Source organism: Muscardinus avellanarius (genome assembly GCF_963383645.1).
Source record: "Muscardinus avellanarius genome assembly, chromosome: 16".
In the NCBI taxonomy this organism is placed as follows: domain Eukaryota; kingdom Metazoa; phylum Chordata; class Mammalia; order Rodentia; family Gliridae; genus Muscardinus; species Muscardinus avellanarius.
Window position 1 is genome coordinate 74,673,144 of NC_137802.1, and position 16,389 is coordinate 74,689,532.

The 16,389-nt window shown below is 55.9% G+C and overlaps 2 protein-coding genes across 2 annotated transcripts in view; one reads left to right on the plus strand and one right to left on the minus strand.

Moving 5' to 3' along the window:
• Nucleotides 1-12,351, plus strand: part of TBCD (tubulin folding cofactor D) — a gene marked incomplete at both ends in the record, with an annotated part of 136,773 nt that extends 124,422 nt beyond the window's left edge. Inside the window, 8 exons of the mRNA XM_080714184.1 lie at nucleotides 3,288-3,377; nucleotides 4,616-4,703; nucleotides 5,632-5,741; nucleotides 8,052-8,136; nucleotides 8,312-8,392; nucleotides 8,579-8,586; nucleotides 10,083-10,195; nucleotides 12,266-12,351. Coding sequence (XP_080570310.1) covers nucleotides 3,288-3,377; nucleotides 4,616-4,703; nucleotides 5,632-5,741; nucleotides 8,052-8,136; nucleotides 8,312-8,392; nucleotides 8,579-8,586; nucleotides 10,083-10,195; nucleotides 12,266-12,351 — 661 coding nt within the window. The remainder of the gene's footprint in view (nucleotides 1-3,287; nucleotides 3,378-4,615; nucleotides 4,704-5,631; nucleotides 5,742-8,051; nucleotides 8,137-8,311; nucleotides 8,393-8,578; nucleotides 8,587-10,082; nucleotides 10,196-12,265) is intronic.
• A 228-nt stretch (nucleotides 12,352-12,579) lies between these two features.
• The window catches only part of B3GNTL1 (UDP-GlcNAc:betaGal beta-1,3-N-acetylglucosaminyltransferase like 1), a gene marked incomplete at both ends in the record, with an annotated part of 55,768 nt that continues 51,958 nt past the window's right edge, over nucleotides 12,580-16,389 (minus strand). Inside the window, 4 exons of the mRNA XM_080713657.1 lie at nucleotides 12,580-12,660; nucleotides 14,128-14,202; nucleotides 14,505-14,573; nucleotides 14,649-14,784. Coding sequence (XP_080569783.1) covers nucleotides 12,580-12,660; nucleotides 14,128-14,202; nucleotides 14,505-14,573; nucleotides 14,649-14,784 — 361 coding nt within the window. The remainder of the gene's footprint in view (nucleotides 12,661-14,127; nucleotides 14,203-14,504; nucleotides 14,574-14,648; nucleotides 14,785-16,389) is intronic.

Sequence of the window (16,389 nt, forward strand, 5' to 3'; positions counted from 1 at the left end):
GCTCAGGCCGGGTTGCTGAGGCTGTAGCTGGCTCACCCTGCTCGCTTCCATGGGACCTGCCGTCTGCTCCAGGGTTGCATTGAGGCTCACTGTTAGAGGCGGGAGGCCCAGGCTCTGTCTCTGCTGCATGCTTTGGATGCTTTGCAAGCTAAGGATGTGGAGGGGTTCCCTTCTAACCGTCGGTGCATCCCGCCCTCCGTCTGCTGAGGGAGCAGCTCTCACTGGCTCCCCAGCGCGCTGGTGTGCGCCCTTTCATGTGGTGCCTGATCGGCCTGCTAGCTATTCTCAGCAAGAACTCAATATGTGTTCCTTGCTTAAAACTTTCAAACTAAGACAGTGGGGAAAGTATCTCCTGCTGTGATACAGCTCTCTCTGTTTTTCTTTGTGGTTCTATCAGCCTTTGCTTTATTGCTCATGAAGCTGTGTTTTAGGTCCATACAGACTTTGGGCTGATGTCATCACTACTAGCGACCTTTCGTTTCTGGAGGTATTTGCACTCTTATTTAGTCTGGAGCAGCTGTTTTTTATTTTCTTTTATGTCATATATGCAGGGTTTTTTTTGTTTTTTTTTTTTTGCGTGTCTGGGATGGAACCCAGGGGCATTCGACCTCCAAGCTACACCCCCTGCCCTATTTTTTTTAATTCTTTATTTTGAAACCGGGTCTCACTGAGTTGCAGAGGGCCTCACTGAGTAGCTGAGGCTGTCCGCGAACTGCGATCCTCCGGTCTCAGCCTCCCAAATGCTGGGATGACAAGTGTGCGCCACTGCACCCAGCTTATATATGCAGTTTTTAAATGTCTATTACTAATAGTGTGTAGTTTTGTAAAAATTAAATTTGATATTCTGTATCTTCTAATTGTTCCTTTCATCTATTTCATTTACTCTTTGCTTTAAATCTGAGACTTAAAGTATTTGTTCTGTGCCCTTAGAATTTTCTCATTCTATTTCCCTCATATATTTTGGGGAGCTTTTGCTTTTTTCTACATTCGTAGTGGTTCCCTCAGAAATCAAACCTCTCACCTTGACTCCAGCTCTCAGTGTGCTGCGTATTAGTCTGCCTTTACATCGCTGTGATCAAAACACCCAACAAGCACGACCTGGAGAAGGAAAGGCGTGCCTGGCTCACAGATCAGAGGTTCAGTCCGTGGCTGGCTCCAAGACAGAAGAGTCGTGGTAGCAGGGCTTGGCACAGGGCAGCTTTCTAAAGCAGAGCGCGCCAGGGGAAAGACCAGGGAACAGATACAGCCCCCAAGGCCACCACACGCTACCTGCCCACATTATCGCCCAATAAGTCCACTCAGATGATTAAGCCACTGATGGATTTATCCAGGGATGAGATTAGAACCCTCATAATTCAGTTATATCACCTCAGAATGTTTTTACATTTGCCAACTAATGAGCTTTTCCACGGGCGTTCTAACTCAAACCCTAACCGGTATCCTTTGGGGATAATAATGGGATATGAGAACATGAGCGTGACTTACTTCCCTCTCAGTTACATGAGGCTGTTTCCACTTACTGCTTTGTGCAGTCAGTGTTTTGGGTGATTTTGGATTACCTCCGCTTTTCACTTTCTTTGCATCTTTCTACTTACTGTGTCTTGGGACCTTACCGCCCATCATCTTTCAGAGAGGTCAGCTAGTGGTGATGGTTGCTGGTTTCATCTGAAAGTTATTTTCAGAGGACATAGAATTCTAGGCAGCTTTTTTTTTTTTTTTTTTTTATGGTATTGGGGATTGAATCCAGAGGCATTCTACCTCTGAGCTATATCCCCAGCCCTTTTTATTTGGCATTTTTGAAGCAGGGTCTTGTTGAGTCTGCGATCATCCCATCATCAGCCTCCCCAGTACTGGGATTACAGGTGTGTGCCACCACACCTGGCTGGTGACCTCTGAAGCTCAGCATTTAAAACACCTCTTTCCCCTCCTGCCGACTTCCTCTGGCCTCTGTAGGCCTGACGGCTGCCCCGAGCAGCTGGGGCTTCCCTCTGCTGGGCTCTCCATCGTTCCTGGCCTGTCTTGCCGCCAGCTTCCTTGTCTGTGTTTCACACTCTGCTCTCCTCTCTGCATCTTGTACTTCTGACCTGTGCTGGCTGCTGACCGTTTCCAGAGGTGTTTCTAAGCTGTGGCCAGGTTTATTTGTGGGCTTGGTTTTTCAGGTGTAATTTCTTGGGGCTTGTTTCCACATCTGCTGCACACACTTCTGCTTTCCAGCTCTGCCCATCTTATAGGGGCTCTCGCCCGCTCGCCAGTTCTCCTGTTGGTGGGGCGCATCTGCGGGGCTTGGAGCTCTGTGTCAGATGTGTTCACCGTGCTGTCTGGAGAGCCACACATGGGGGGTGAGCCAAGGTCTAGGCAAGATACACGCTCTTCAGCAGCCAGGATTCAGCCAGCGTCTCTCTAGGCGTGGAGGGTTCCCCTGAGTCTAGATGGCTGGGGCTTGGCTTCGGCCCCGCGGAGACTGCAGGTGTATGACTGCCCCCTCCCCTGGGAGCACCTTGCCACAGTGCTCAAAGCCGTGAACCTGCACATGTGCTTTATGTCGGGCTGGGTGGCTGCAGGCTTCCTGCCCTTGGCTGCCCTTCCCAGGACCGACACTGGAGTGCTGCAGGGGCAGCCTGGGGCCTCCCGTTCAGAGATGGTGGTGAGAGGCTTACCTGGCTCCCAGAGATGAACCCAGGAGGCTGAGCTCAGCTAGAAGTCCCCAGAGCACCGGTAGTGTGGGGATTCCCAGGGTTACCACGGCCACGAACGTGGACAGAGACGACCAAGGTTCTGACAGGCTGTGGCATCTGTGGCTGGAGGGGTCAGGCCCCAAGGAAACAGCCAAGCCTGAGGAGCAATGGGATTAGGGTGTGTGTCCCAGAGGTGGGTCATCAAGGGCTGTGCCAGGCCCTCAGCAGCATGACGGTCACCCAGCTCCTAGCAAGCATCTTAGTGAGTGCAGAGGCGCCAGAGGAGCCCAGAGAGGAGGTGTTGGGACCTTTGGGTGTTGGCGAGGCTAGAGCCTGTGCTGCTGTGTCTTGGGCAGAACTGTTTTCCCGGGACTGTGGTTGGTCTGGGAGCTGTGGTCACAACAGGCCCTGAGATCAGCAGCCCAGCATGAGGACCTGGTCAGGACCTGGCTGTCCCCTCTGCAGGGTCAGCCACGGCTTGGCTGGCACTCTCCATGTCTGCTGTGAGCTGACCTCTGGCCACTTGGTGGCAGCAGCTCCCAGGGTGTGCACCACGTGTTGCTGGACACTCTCCTGAAATATCTGCGCCAGAATAACATGTTTTTCTTCCAGCCACCCCTTCTGTGTGAAGTTGCTTTCACTTTGTAAGGAAGAAATAAAGAAGTCAAAAGACGTCCAGAAACTGCAGTCAAGCATTGCAGTGTGAGTTTTAAGTACTCTTGGCCCAAGACAGCAACGGGAGGGGGTTGGTGGTTCCATGTGAGAGACAGAGTTAGTTTTAATCATAAGACCATCCATCTAGCCGGGCGTGGTGGCGCACGCTTGTAATCCCCGCACTTGGGAGGCAGAGACAGGAGGATTGCACAGGTTCGAAGCCAGCCGCGCGCGCTGGTTTAGGAGACCCTGTTTCCAAATAAAAATGTAAAAGTAGGTCTGGGAGTGTAGCCCGGAAGTAGAAGGGCTTCCAGGAACCCCAGTACCACCAAAAAGAAAAAGTGTACAAATAGGTCTGGGAGTGTAGCCCAGAGGTAGAAGGGCTTCCAGGAACCCCAGTACCACCAAAAAAAAAAAAAAAAGACCATCCATCTAAAACCATGTGCTTAAAGTCAATTTAAAACTATCACAATAAGCTGAGCATGGTGGTACACGTTTGTAATCCCCAGTATCTGGGAGGCTGAGACAGGAGGATTGTAGTTCGTGGCCAGCCTCGGCAACACGAGGCCCTCTGCAACTTAGACCCTGTTTAAAAATAAATAACAAAGGGTATATTCATTCAAGTCACCCCTCCATGCCACTCTAGCATGGGGCTGTATTTCTATTTTCTGTATTTCTATCTTTTTATCTTAAAAAAAAAAAAATAGGACTGGGAGTATGGCTTAGAGGCAGAATGCTCTTCGGTTCAATCCCTAGTACCACACCAAAAAAAGGGCGGCTGGGGAAGTAGCTTAGAAATAAAATGCCCCTGGGTTCCATCACTGTACCCAAAGGAAGAAAACAAAACAAAAACCAATCATAATGACCAGGCTGCCAGGCTGCCGGTCAGCGGCGGTATCAGGGGGCCCAGTGAAGCGGGAGCCAGGCCTGCCCACCTGTGTGGGAGTGGTGAGGCTCATGATGTCCCCAAGAAGGGAAGTGTGCATCCAGGTGCTGCTTTTAGGTAAGGCAGACCCCACCACCCAACACACCCTGGGGGTCTGGGGACCTGATCTGCAGAGCCCCCATGGGTGTCAAATGGGCAGCAGCCGAACTTAGCCACCCTCGGAGACCTGGGAGGTGGGTCGTTGTGGCAGGGCACCCTCAGTCCCCAGACCTCTTTCTAGGGGGGCCTGCACATGCGTGCTGGTGGTGCCAGGGTTGGACCCTACGGTGCTCACTCTCCTGCCTACGCCCAGCCTTCTGACAAGGTAGGCCTCGCAGGACCGTTGGGTCTCTCTCCGCAGGCTCTGTGGGATGGTGCAGTTCTGCGGCAGCGTGAGAAAGAAAGTCCTTTTGCAGTTGTTCCTCCTCCTCTGCCACCAGTTCCCTGTGGTGAGTGTCTTTCCCTCCCAAGACCTCTGCCAGGGGACTCAGGTCCTTCTTAACAGGAGGCTTGTAAAGACAAGTGCTAGGTTGGTATGAGACCACATTGGACTTAGTAATGGAGGCAGCGGGACAAGGTGCCCGCAAGACACGTCCCAGGGGTCGATGCCACTGGGTCCTGGCAGCTCTCCTGTGGACATGAGCAAGGGCTTTGCAGCAGGCTCTGACCCTGGGCAGGGAGGGTGTGCGTGGCACCGCTGAGAGTCGGCCCCTCTGGCTGTGGTTCGGGATTCGCAGCAGGTCCCAGGCTGAAGGGGCACCTGGGACAGTGCCCTGCCCCAGCGTTAGAATTCCTAGGATCCCATTCTTCCTGGCTGAAGAACTCTTTAAATGGCGCAGGTGGTGTTTGGATGGTACATGGCTTTCACAAGTGGGGTGTCTGGACCCCGCTACCTTGGAGCCAGTGCCAGGCTTCCTGGTGCTCTGTAATCCCAACAACTTGGAAGGCTGGAGCAGGAGGATTGCAAGCTGGAGGCTAGCCTACGCAACTTAGCAAGATCCTGTTCCAAAATAAAAGGGCTGATGATGCACCTCTGTGGTAGAGCAAGCAGCCCTGGGGAATTAAAAGAGCACCCCATGGAATTTAAAGAAGAAATGCGGATTCCTGGGGGCGGGGATTGAGACCCCCCATGAGGCACCCCACCGCCAGGGCTGCTGGAGGACGAGGCGGGTGAGGCTGCCTCCGCCAGTGCTGTGTGACGCCTGTCCCTCCCGTGGCCTTTCTGGAAGGGCTGCTGGGGCTGGCGTGTGTCCTCCCCTCCTGGCCATGAATCCAGTGGTAGCCAGGTCCAGGGTTAGCTCCCCCCTTTTGCAGGACCCTTGGGCTGCCTGGGCTGTGGAAGTTTCTTCCCTCTAATGTGCTCTGTCCCTGGCCCAGATCCGGAAGACCACGGCCAGCCAGGTGTATGAGATGGTGCTCACCTACGCCGACGTGGTGGGCGCGGACGTCCTGGACGAGGTCATGGATGTGCTGAGCAACACAGCCTGGTGAGTCAGCCCACTCTGCTTCATGCTGGCTGCAGGCTGGGGGTGGGCGCCTCCCGGCTCCAGGGCTGGGAACGTGATCATGAACATTCCCCCCACGTGAGGGTTGCTCATGCCTTGCTTGTTGGAGGCCAGGATTGTGTCCACCACTGGCCACGTGGCATCTGGGCACTTCTGGGGGCTGGCACAGCTTTTCTTTCCACTGTGCGCCTAGACTCGTGATGCCAGGGAGTGAGAGCTGCTCCCTCCCAGGCTAGGCAGTCAGAAGTGCAGGCGGCAAGCCGGACAGGTGCACCTCTGTCATGCCAGTATTTAGGTGGCTGAGACAGGAGGATCGCAGGTTCTGGAACAGCCTCAGCAAGTAGTGAGATTCTCATCAACCTAGCGAGTCCCAGCTTCAAAACAGGGTCTTGGAGGTAGAATGCCACATGCACACACATGAAAAGAAAGGAAGAAGGAAACACAGGACCCATGTTCCAGCCATGCGGCTTTCCCAGCAGGCGGGAAGGCAGGCCCCCAGCGGCCACAGCAGGGGCCCCCGACTCCTTCCTTTAGCTTTGGTGGCACAAGTTCAGGACTCGTGGCAGAAGGCGCAGAGCAGAATGGAGGCCCTTTGTGCCCACGCCCTCCTCAGCCAAGTGTGTGCAGAGGTAGCAGGTGTGTGCAGCCTGAGGCACAGGCCAGGCATCACAGGTCCCGATCCAGCCACGGAACACACACATGTGCACACGTGCAGTGGAGACTGCACGTGTCTACCTCCACTCTGGAGACACCGGCAGAGAGGGCTCACCCCGGGCCAGTGGCATCACGGTGGCCATGCTGAAGCAGGAAAGAGTATGTGGTGTGTTCACGCGTGTCCCTCGCGTGGTGGCCTCTCAGCCAGGTGCGGTGGCTCACAATTGTAATTTTAGTACTTAGGCTTAGATGAGGATTGCAAGTTCAAGGCCAGACCCAGATACTTAGACACTCAGTAATTTAGTGAGACCTTGTTTCAGAAAAATAATAGTAAAAAGGTCTAGGGGTATAGCTCGGAGTTAACAGAGGTAGCATGCTCCTTGATTCAATCTCCAGTACCAGAAAAAGATACAGATAGATGGACTCCCCAGAGTCTCAGGCCAAGACAGCACCTCCCTGCCTGAGGCGAGCTTCGGGACCGAGGGCAGGGTTGCTCAAGGCTTTAGGGCTTCCTTGAGGCCCTCAGGTCTCGGGGGAGTGACACCTTTGCTCTTTGGCAAGGACCCAGTTCAGCACCTTATGACATCTGAGCTCCGCTGCACTGGGAACACATTTTCTCTTCATGGTTTCAACTTTTTAAAGACAGAGGGGCACATTCTGGGTCAAAATCTAAAATGTTCAGTTTGAGAGAGGACAGTGAAGAGCCAAGTGGCCAGCAGCACAGGCATCTGGACCACCTCCCCCTCGTGTATCAAGTGGGAGAGGGGCCGTTCTTCCACCCAGGAACTTCAGAGAACTGAAACCTATTTTATTTTTTGTGATACTGGGAATTGAACCCAGGGGCATTCTACCTCCGAGCTCTACCTCCAGCCTTGTTAGTTTAATTTGAAACGGTCTCACTAAGTTGCAGAGGGCCTGGCTAAGTTGCAGAGGCTGGCCACAAACTTATGATCCTTCTTTCTCAGCCTCCCAAGTACTAGGATTATAGGCAAGTGTCACCATGCCCAGCTCTAAACCTAACTTTTTTTAATTCCAGAAGAAAAACATGTCATATATTTGTGTATGTTTTTGTGGTTCTCAGGATTGAACCCAGGAGATGTTCGACCATTGAGCTATGCCCCCCCTCCAGTCCTTTTTATTTTGAAACATCTCACTAAGCTGCTGAGGTTGGCCTTGAACCTACGATCCTCCTGCTTCAGCCTCCTGAGTAGCTGCGATTGCAGGTGTGCTCCATCATGCCTGACAACATGCCCAATATTTCTCCACAGTGTTGCTGAATTTAATTTTTATTTTTAATTAAAACACTAGACAACTGAATTTAAAAAACCTCAAAATGCCCTCACAACAGAACCTGTATCTCCCATCCCCACCCATCTTGTTGGCGTCTTCCTGGGGTGTCCTTGTACGGAGGTCCCCTTTTCTGTGGTTGGCTGAAGGAGGCCAGCCTCGATCCGGGCAGAGCTTGTTCATGGGAGATGTCTCTTCTGCCCTTGTGCTGGAGCCAGGCTTACCCTGGGCCTCTTGGGGAGGGTCTCTTCCTAATTCTCACTAATCTAAGGTAGTGGGAGGTCCAAACAGCAGACAGGTTTCCTGAGCTCTCGAGGGTGGTGCAAATGCACAGCTTCCTCTCCTCTGCAGGGACGCAGCGCTCCCAGTCGTGAGGGGACAGCGGAATCGTCTGTGTGACCTCCTCAGTGTGCCCAGACCCCAGCTAGTACCCAAGGTAAACCTCATCCCCTCCCAGCACCCCAGACATGCTGCTCCTGAGCCTGGAGCAGAGAACACTGCCTGTCCCCTCCCAGCACAGCTGCCTTCTCTGGTGGCTGCCTGGCCCCCCAGACATGCCATCATGGGCTGCCCTTCCTTCCCTCCTGCGGGCGAGCTCTGTTCCTTTTCAGTGTCTGAAGCAGGCACAGGCCAGTGCTGTGGGCCTCTCAGGTGCTCGGAGGACTGGTGCTGACTGCCACCGCCTCGCAGATGTAAGCTTCTGTGTGGAAAGAGGGAGGCTGAGGCTCCTCGGCGTCACCTCACTGGCCAGGCTCTTTTCCCCACTGTGGTCCTGGGAGTTCTCGGGATGCCTGGGGCACACACAGGCCCTGTTCTCTCGTTGGTGCCTGTATAGAGCGCTTCTGCTTTCTGGGTAGACCATCTGCCTGTATTTGCAGGTTCTCGGGTATTCTGCACACTGCAGACATCTACTCCCAGGGTCTTAGAATCAACAAATTCCAACTTCCTGCTTTTCTCCTTTCTGTCAGTTTTAACTGATGAAATAATTGGCTATATTTTTGCTAGTCTGAGGCTATGTAGGAAGGTAGTCTCCTGTCTCACACTGACATTCCCAGCCCACCTGGGATTGGCTGCTGTGAACGAGGGGCAGCTGGCCCGTGGTCACCTGCTGCACCCGATGGAGGTGGCGTCTCCACAGGTCGTGACGTGTGCCGCTTCTCCAGTGTCACGCACTCTCTCTGAGACTGTCTTCACTCTTCTTGGCTCCTGGTCTTAAGACTCAGAACCACGCCGCATGTGGGGTGCACATCTGTACCCCAGCTACATGGAGGTTCAAATGGGAGGGTAGCAGGTTGGAGGACAGCTTAACAAGACCGTGGCTCAAAATAAAAAGGAGCCGGGAGTGACCCCCACGCCTGGGCAGATCCCACTTTACCTAGAGCCCAGTTGCTGACTTGGATCTATGCCCACCGTCTGCACGCCTGGGCAGATCCCACTTTACCTAGAGCCCAGTTGCTGACTTGGATCTATGCCCACCGTCTGGGTTTCGACCGTCCTCTTCAATGCCTCCTCTCTGTCTCCATTTCCTTTCTGTCATTTTGTGGGTGTACATTCCCCAGCTCTCTGCCCACAGTGACCCTGGGAATGGCATTCTTTCTTGATGGTTGAGAGGGGTCAGGCGTGGTGTGGCTGCATCACCCTGGACTCTGGGCCGGCCTTGGAATTGGTCTGCCTGGGCCCTGAAGGAGTCTGGACATTTATATAGCAGGTGTTCACCCGGCTTGGGCCTGCCAGGTCCTCTCTGGCTCCCTACCCCTTCTACTTTTTGTACTGGGGATGGAACCCAGGGGTGTTCTGACTCCAAGCCACACCCCAGCCCTTTTTTGATGTCTTGTAACTGAGCCCTGCTGGGTTGCACGTTTCAGGCGTCACCAAGGCTGGCGATCCTCTGCCAGCCTCCTGGTCCTGGGCTGATGGGCGTGCTGCCCCTTCTTTCTTGCCACTCTGTCTCGGCTTCCTGTATATTCCCTTTGGGCACTGTCACTGACCCATCTCTCCCTTTCCTTCCTTGCCTCTCGGGCGCCACACCGGGTCTCCTGTGCTCAGCTGTCCTCCTCCTCTCTGACACACTGCTGCAAGTGGTTCCTGGGGTGGTGACCACAGTCTGTGTGTTGTGGCCTGGCCTCTCCCGACACCTGCAGAGGCCAGACTCAGCATCGTCACATTCTCTTTAGGAATACTCTCACCGTGCACACAGCTAGAGAGCAGTTCAGTGCTACCCCACCTGCCCCAGGCACTGTCACTGTGGGTAGCCGGGGGGTCTGGGAATGTCCTACCCGTGTTAGCCACAGGAGCCTGATGCTGGTGTCAGACCTCACGGAGACCAGGGCGAAGGGGAGGCAGCCGGCCAGCCTGACCTCCTCGTGTGCATCTCTCCTGCAGCCTGGTGCCTGCTGAAGCTGTTCCCGAGAACCAAGCCTGGAACCTGCCCAGTAGGAACGTCCTGCTCCTGCGGGAGGAGCCGCGACTGATGGCAGATGGGCCCCGGAGCCAGCGTGTGCCATGTCCCTCAGGTCTCTGGGACGCACAGGCCTGCACCAGCTGGTGCTTCTCCTCGCATGCGGCTATGCTTTGGCCACCTGGGCCATGCTTCTGCCCTCATGTGACACAGCACTTCCCATAAAATCATGTACCATGCAGCTCCTCCTGTATGTCTCTGGGATGGGCCCATGCAAAGGCTGGAGGCCAGCGTGGGTCACGGCCCCCTCCTCCTGCCAGAGGCCTCCACAGCATTCCAAGCCAAGACTCATGTGGGTGGTAAGCTGAGTGTCAGGCCCTGTGGCGGGTGTGGTTCAGAGTGCTGGGCGCACAGCCCCTGGCCATGGGTGTGTCCTGCTGCTGCTGGGGAGAGGCCTTACCATCCTCACTCCTGCCTGGTGGCCAGTGACCTCCAGCCTCAGAGGAGGATGCTTGGGATGGGCAAGGATTTGGCTTGTATTTCATGGCAGCCGAACACACGGCCCACTCCTGCAGTGTGGGGAGTTCTCTGATGTAGACAAAGGCCAGTCGAGGTCACTAGAGGCCCCATGCAACCAGGCTCAGCCACATCCTCAGGCAGGTTCTGTGTCTTGTCTACCAGGGTGGGACGCCTGGCTTTCAAGGGGAACAGAATGAGCAGGTCTCAGTAGGATTTAAGACACAGATTCCATTCCAGTGGGCGGCGTGTTTGCTGCGGAAGGTGGTGGCCCCCTGGCTTCCACCTTGGCCATGCTGGGTCCTGCTGGTCTCTGGGGATGCAGGCCTCATTCTCGCCAGGCACTGGTGGCCCAGGACACCCTCCTCTGTGGGGCAGCAGTTTCTGGAGCCTCCTGAGTTCAGTGACAACCACTTCTCAGTTTCATGACAGCCAGGATGGTGGCAGCCGCAGGTAGCACTGTGAGGGAAGGTTGGGCAGGTGGTGGGGGGTGTGCTGGTGCAGTTGCAGGGTGAGAGTCACAGGAGTGTGCTTGCGGCAGGGCCTGTGGCGCTGAGGATTCCTGCTGAGCCCTAGGGTAATTGTGAAGTGTGTTTTGAGAGCAGCAAGGGGGGCAGGAAGCCCCACATGAAGCCAGGGTCCTTACCTGCCACACCCTTAGCAGACATGGCCCTAGGGCGCCACAGAAGCTGGCCTCAGCCTCCCTCAAGGGGCCAGGCACCTAGGGTAGAGGATCTGGCTCAACTGCTCTCACCAGCTCCCGGGTGGGCAGATATAAACTGCTCTGGAGAACAGGCTGATAGCTAGAGAACGTTCATATACAAAAGATCAAGGCATCGTGGGAAGCATTCCACACAACCCGACCAGAGGATGGACTTGCTGCTGATTCCAGGCTCAAAGAGCACATCTGTAAAAGGGAAGGCTGGGGGCTGTCAGGAGATTAGGAAGGGCCTGCATGAGAGTCAGGTTGAAGCTCATGGGTGGGTCCAATGCGACTGGCTGAGCACCCATGCCGGGCAGGACTGCAAGGGGAGAGGGAGAGGTGTCTGCACTGGCCACGGGCTTTGACGCAGGGGCCAGACAGAGCAGAGTCCTTGTAAAGCCACAAGAACACAATGTCACCGGGACGGGACGGTACACAGTGACTCACTGGAGAATGAACGGAGCCGCCAGGCAAGCGGGCCTCCCAGCACAGGCTGCCCCTGCTGCCTCAGGGCTGCTCCACATGGCAGTGTGTTTAGCGACATTCTGGGTGCCAGCTGTGATGCGAGGTGTCTTCAGACGCAGCCAGATGTTTCCTGGAGCTCCTGTCCCCAGCTGAGAATGCAGGTGAGCGTGAGGTAGAAGGAAAGTGATCCCAGTACAGTGTCAGAGGCACAGAGGAGCATGGTGGCCTTCCTCAGCATGGCCAGAGGCTCAGGAAGGCATCTTGAGCCCTGTGTTGTGGGCAGAGTGCAGAGAACTCAGCTGTCCGTGGGCAGTTGTGCTGGCCAGCAGCCGAGAACACCACAGGAAGCGTGCCCTTCTGCACCACCATAGAGGAGGAATGTCAGAGGAAAGGCTCAGGGATGGAGTGGCCAGGAGAAGCAGGATGGGCTGCAGACAGGAAACTCTGGGAGCAGGTGCCAAGGCGTAAGCACACTTTCTCTAGGTGAGGACACGGCTACCAGGCTGGACAGCAGCCGTGTGTACCTCAAGCACACAACACACCGAGACAACAGAGGAGGTGCCACGTGACGGGTTAGCGCAAGGCCTGGGCGGTGGACCAGCAGAGGGGATTCTCCGACAGTGGTGCTCACCAACTGAGACTCTAAAGCCTCGGTTCTGTCAGGGTCGGCCGGAAGTTGGCATGCTTAGGTGCCACGAGAGGCAGAAAGAAGAAACCGTAACCGTCAGCGCGACTGAAGCAGAGTGGCTGGTGCAAGGCTCAGGCGGTGCCTCTGCTGAGACCTACCAGGGCTGCCCTCAGCTGAAGTGCAGGAAGTCCCGGCCCTCCTGCAGGTGCAGTGACCTCAGGTTGTCCTCAAACTCGCCCCCCGTGAGGTCCTGTGGGGGAGCAGATTGGGCTTTATCAGGTGTCCCCCACAGAGCCACCCGTGGGGGTTGGGGTCACCTATGTCCACCTGGCAGGTGGTCCACAGGGAACTTCAACTTTGCTAACAGAGCCAGGGCCAGAGAAGGCTGAGTGGTACTGCTGGCGCACAAACCCTCAGTCACTGGGGGTGGGGTCCTCTGGGGCACCCAGGCACCTGGTCTAGCCTGGGACACTCTACAGAAGGCACTGTCCCCACCCCGCCAACCCCCTCCACCCCAGAGCCTCAGCAGAACCCACCTGCTGTCTGATCCCCTCCCCTCCCTGCAGTTGAGCAAGGCCTGAGGCCCCAGCGCTTCTTCCTGTCCTGCGTGAGGGCCTGGGCCTGGTGGCTGAGCTCTGAGCCTCACATGCCAGTCAGGCCTCCAGCCCTGAGAACAGCTCCTGAAGGCAGCCCAACTGGGTGGCCCAGGAGCCCAGGGTGTGGGAGGATACCCCCCATCAGGTTGGTACCCCCAGACCCAGCCTGGCTCCGATGAGGACCAAGTAGCCTAAAATGCTGCAGTGTCCGCTGCCCACTCAAGGCTCAGAAGAAACACGGGCTCAGGCCACAGCACCTTCCCAGGCACCACGATGCCAAGCTGGACACTCCTGCAAATCACATGTCCCACCGAGAGTGCAAGGGCAGCCACAGGCCAACAAGGACAGAGCTCCAGGGGACCAGAGGCAGAGTCCAACAGAGAGACACAGGCAAGTGCTCACAAAGGATACAGAGCGGAAATCCAAACACCTAGCAGATACAGGAGCGCTCACCTCAGAGACTACACAGCCTTGGGGGGAACGTGTCCCCAGAACACGTAGAGGCTGAGGCTGGCTGACTGCACGGGAGGGCCTCTGTGGCCTGGGACAGAGTCACAGGAAAGGACTGGAGAGCCCGGGGACAGCTGTGTGCTGTGCGCACATCTCAGATCTGAGCAGTGTCACAAGCACATGGGACACTTGCAGACCCAATGGGACAGCAAGAGAAGTCCTTTCCATGCCAGTGTGGGACGCTGGTTGAGCTGCTGGGGGTGACCTCACAACAGCATCAGTGCTCATGCTCCCATGACTAAAACAGATGAGCCGGCAGGAGGTTCCAGCGGTTATGACGGCCGCTGCCAGGCTCTGACACATGTGGCTGTCATGGCTGTCTTTTGTGTACTGAGTCATGGACAACGGCACCAGCCCAGATCCTCAGGCAAGGGACATAGGCCTGGCACTTGACCACTGTACAAGTACTGTCGGTTTGCAGTGTTTGAGGCCACAAACGAGACTGGCTCTATGAGAGTGGTCCAGGACATCGTTGACTTAAAACAAGGCCTGTGGCCACCTGTGCCCATGTCTGATCACACAGCTGGTGTCCTCTCCTAGACCACAGTCATCTGCAGACAGAGCATGGCTATGGACAAGGAAAGTCAGAGACCCTGGGGGTGATCACTTACCAGCTTCACACAGATGATGAAGGGCGGCTGGGCAGCTTGGAAGTGCAGGATGGGAACCCGGGGCTTGGGCCTTTCCTGCAACGGAGGTGGCACCTTGTGGCTCTGCTGGCCATGTCCTTCTGCTCCAGGCAGCCAGGGCTCCGTTGGCAGATGGGGGTCTCAAGCCATTTGAGGCAAGATGGAGGGCTGGACCCCCTGGAGACTGCAGCTGCCTTAGAACTGACGGAGGTGGGCTGACCCCCAGGGCCCAGAGAGGGGAATACAGGGCACGTTCCTGGAGGGACTGGGTGGCCCCAAGGACTCCTGGGAAGGAGGGCTCCTGTGGGTCCCTCAGCCCAGGGCAGGCTGGGCACTCTCCCTGGAGGCGCCCCACACACCTGAGCATCCTCGTAGCAGTAGACACCTTTCCTGATCTTGTTCTCATCCACGTCACAGAAGGCAGCCACCTGGGGAGCACAGGGAATCAGCTCAGGCAGGCCGATGGGGACCCGGCTGGCGAGGGACAGCGGAGCTGGACCCACCTTGCTCCGGCTGGCAGCGGTCAGGCTGCGGTACAGTCTGCGCCCCTGCTTGCCCGCGTTCCAGATGGTGAAGGAGGCCCAGCCCTGCAGGACCCGTTCCTCCAGAAAGCGGACACGGTGGGTCCAGATGGTCGTCCTGCGTGGGGAAGAGGCTGCTGTGGCTGTGTGCAATATGACACAAGCACACCAGGGCCCACCTGCTGCCATGCTCATGGTCTGATGCATGGCCCCCTGCCCTCTGCTGCTAGACTCCAGCACCAGGGAGAGGGCCCCCCACCGTCCCCAGGTACACCCAGGATCTTGGGGGTCGTACCTCTGCACAGGTTGGCAGGTCAGTGTCCACACTTGGCATGGCGCTTTCTGCCACCTCCCATCTCCCACCTCTTCATTAGATGTGCTGCACCATGATGATTTCCACAAGGGATCCCCCGGGGGCCATGTAGGTGACCAGCACCCAATCCTGGACCTTAGGTAGACCCTTCTGTGGTGGCTAGTACTGTATTTCTGGGGGAAGCACACAGCAGTGCTCCCTTTGATCAGTGAGGACACCGCAGGCGTGGCAGAGCGGCAGCATCATCGGAGGACCTGTCTAACAGGGCTGGTGTTGACAGAGCTGCCCAGCCCCATTCTGATAAGTGGGTGGACCCCTTCCACGGCCTAGAAGAGAGCACGCTCTTGAGGCCTTTCAGAGAAGGCAGGGTGCAATGGTCCCAGAGACAGCCCCAACGTGAGGAGCAAAGGGCGGCTGTGTGGGTGAGAGGCAGAAGTGAACAGGCCCCTCGGTGTCCCTGCCACATGGCGTGGGTACACAGATATATGCCGGCCCACTGGGAGAGGGTGAAAGTCCTGGCACAACAGGCATGGGCACCCTGGGGTGGCTGGCCTGCACTGTCAGACCCATGGGCCCAACCAGCCTCTGCCCCTCCTGCCTGGGTACCCCACTATCTGAAGCAGGAACCCCTGTGGGAGACCTGGCCTGGGGTTGGCCCACTGTCAAAACTCAAGTTGGGGCCCTGCTCTTCCCTGTCAGGTCAGCACCCCAAGCCAGATCTGGCTGGAGGACAACTTGTCCTCCCCTACAGCACCTCAAGGCCGCCCCCTCCACGTAACCTTTTCCCACCCAGAGCCACAGGCATCTACCTTTGTCTGCACTGCTATAGCGTAAAACCTGGGTAGTTTACAGGAGGCCAGACACCAAAGGCCAGGTGCAGGTAGGTTCCAAGTCCAGTGCAGCCTGGTCTCTGCTACAAAAAAAGGCCCTGTTGCTGCCTCTCCTGTGGCAGGAGAGACAGGCGGACGGGCCTACACTCCTTCCCCAGCACTGAGGACTAACCCATTGCCTCGTGGTATTGAAAACGAATGGTTTATGGCCATGTGCATCTACACACACAGATCTCAGCCATAATGGTGGGCAAAACAGCCCTTACAGAGAGAGTCCAGACAGTGCGCTGCCATTCACTTGCCTACACAGATGTCAGAATTTCTGTGTAGTAGAAACACACATAGGGTGAAAGTACAAAGAAATGGATGAAATGATGAATGCCAGGCACAGGGGGTTTCTAGCATGGGTGATGTTTAATTCCTCAAAGATGTTATTCCTTTAAGCTTTTTTGTATGTCTGTGGTATGTCTAACAAAATTCGAGAAGATATAATGGAGATCATCCTCAACTTAAAGAGGAGAGAATCCAGGCGTCTCCTGCAGAGACTTCTGATAGAGGGTTAGGTGAACACAACTCTTTG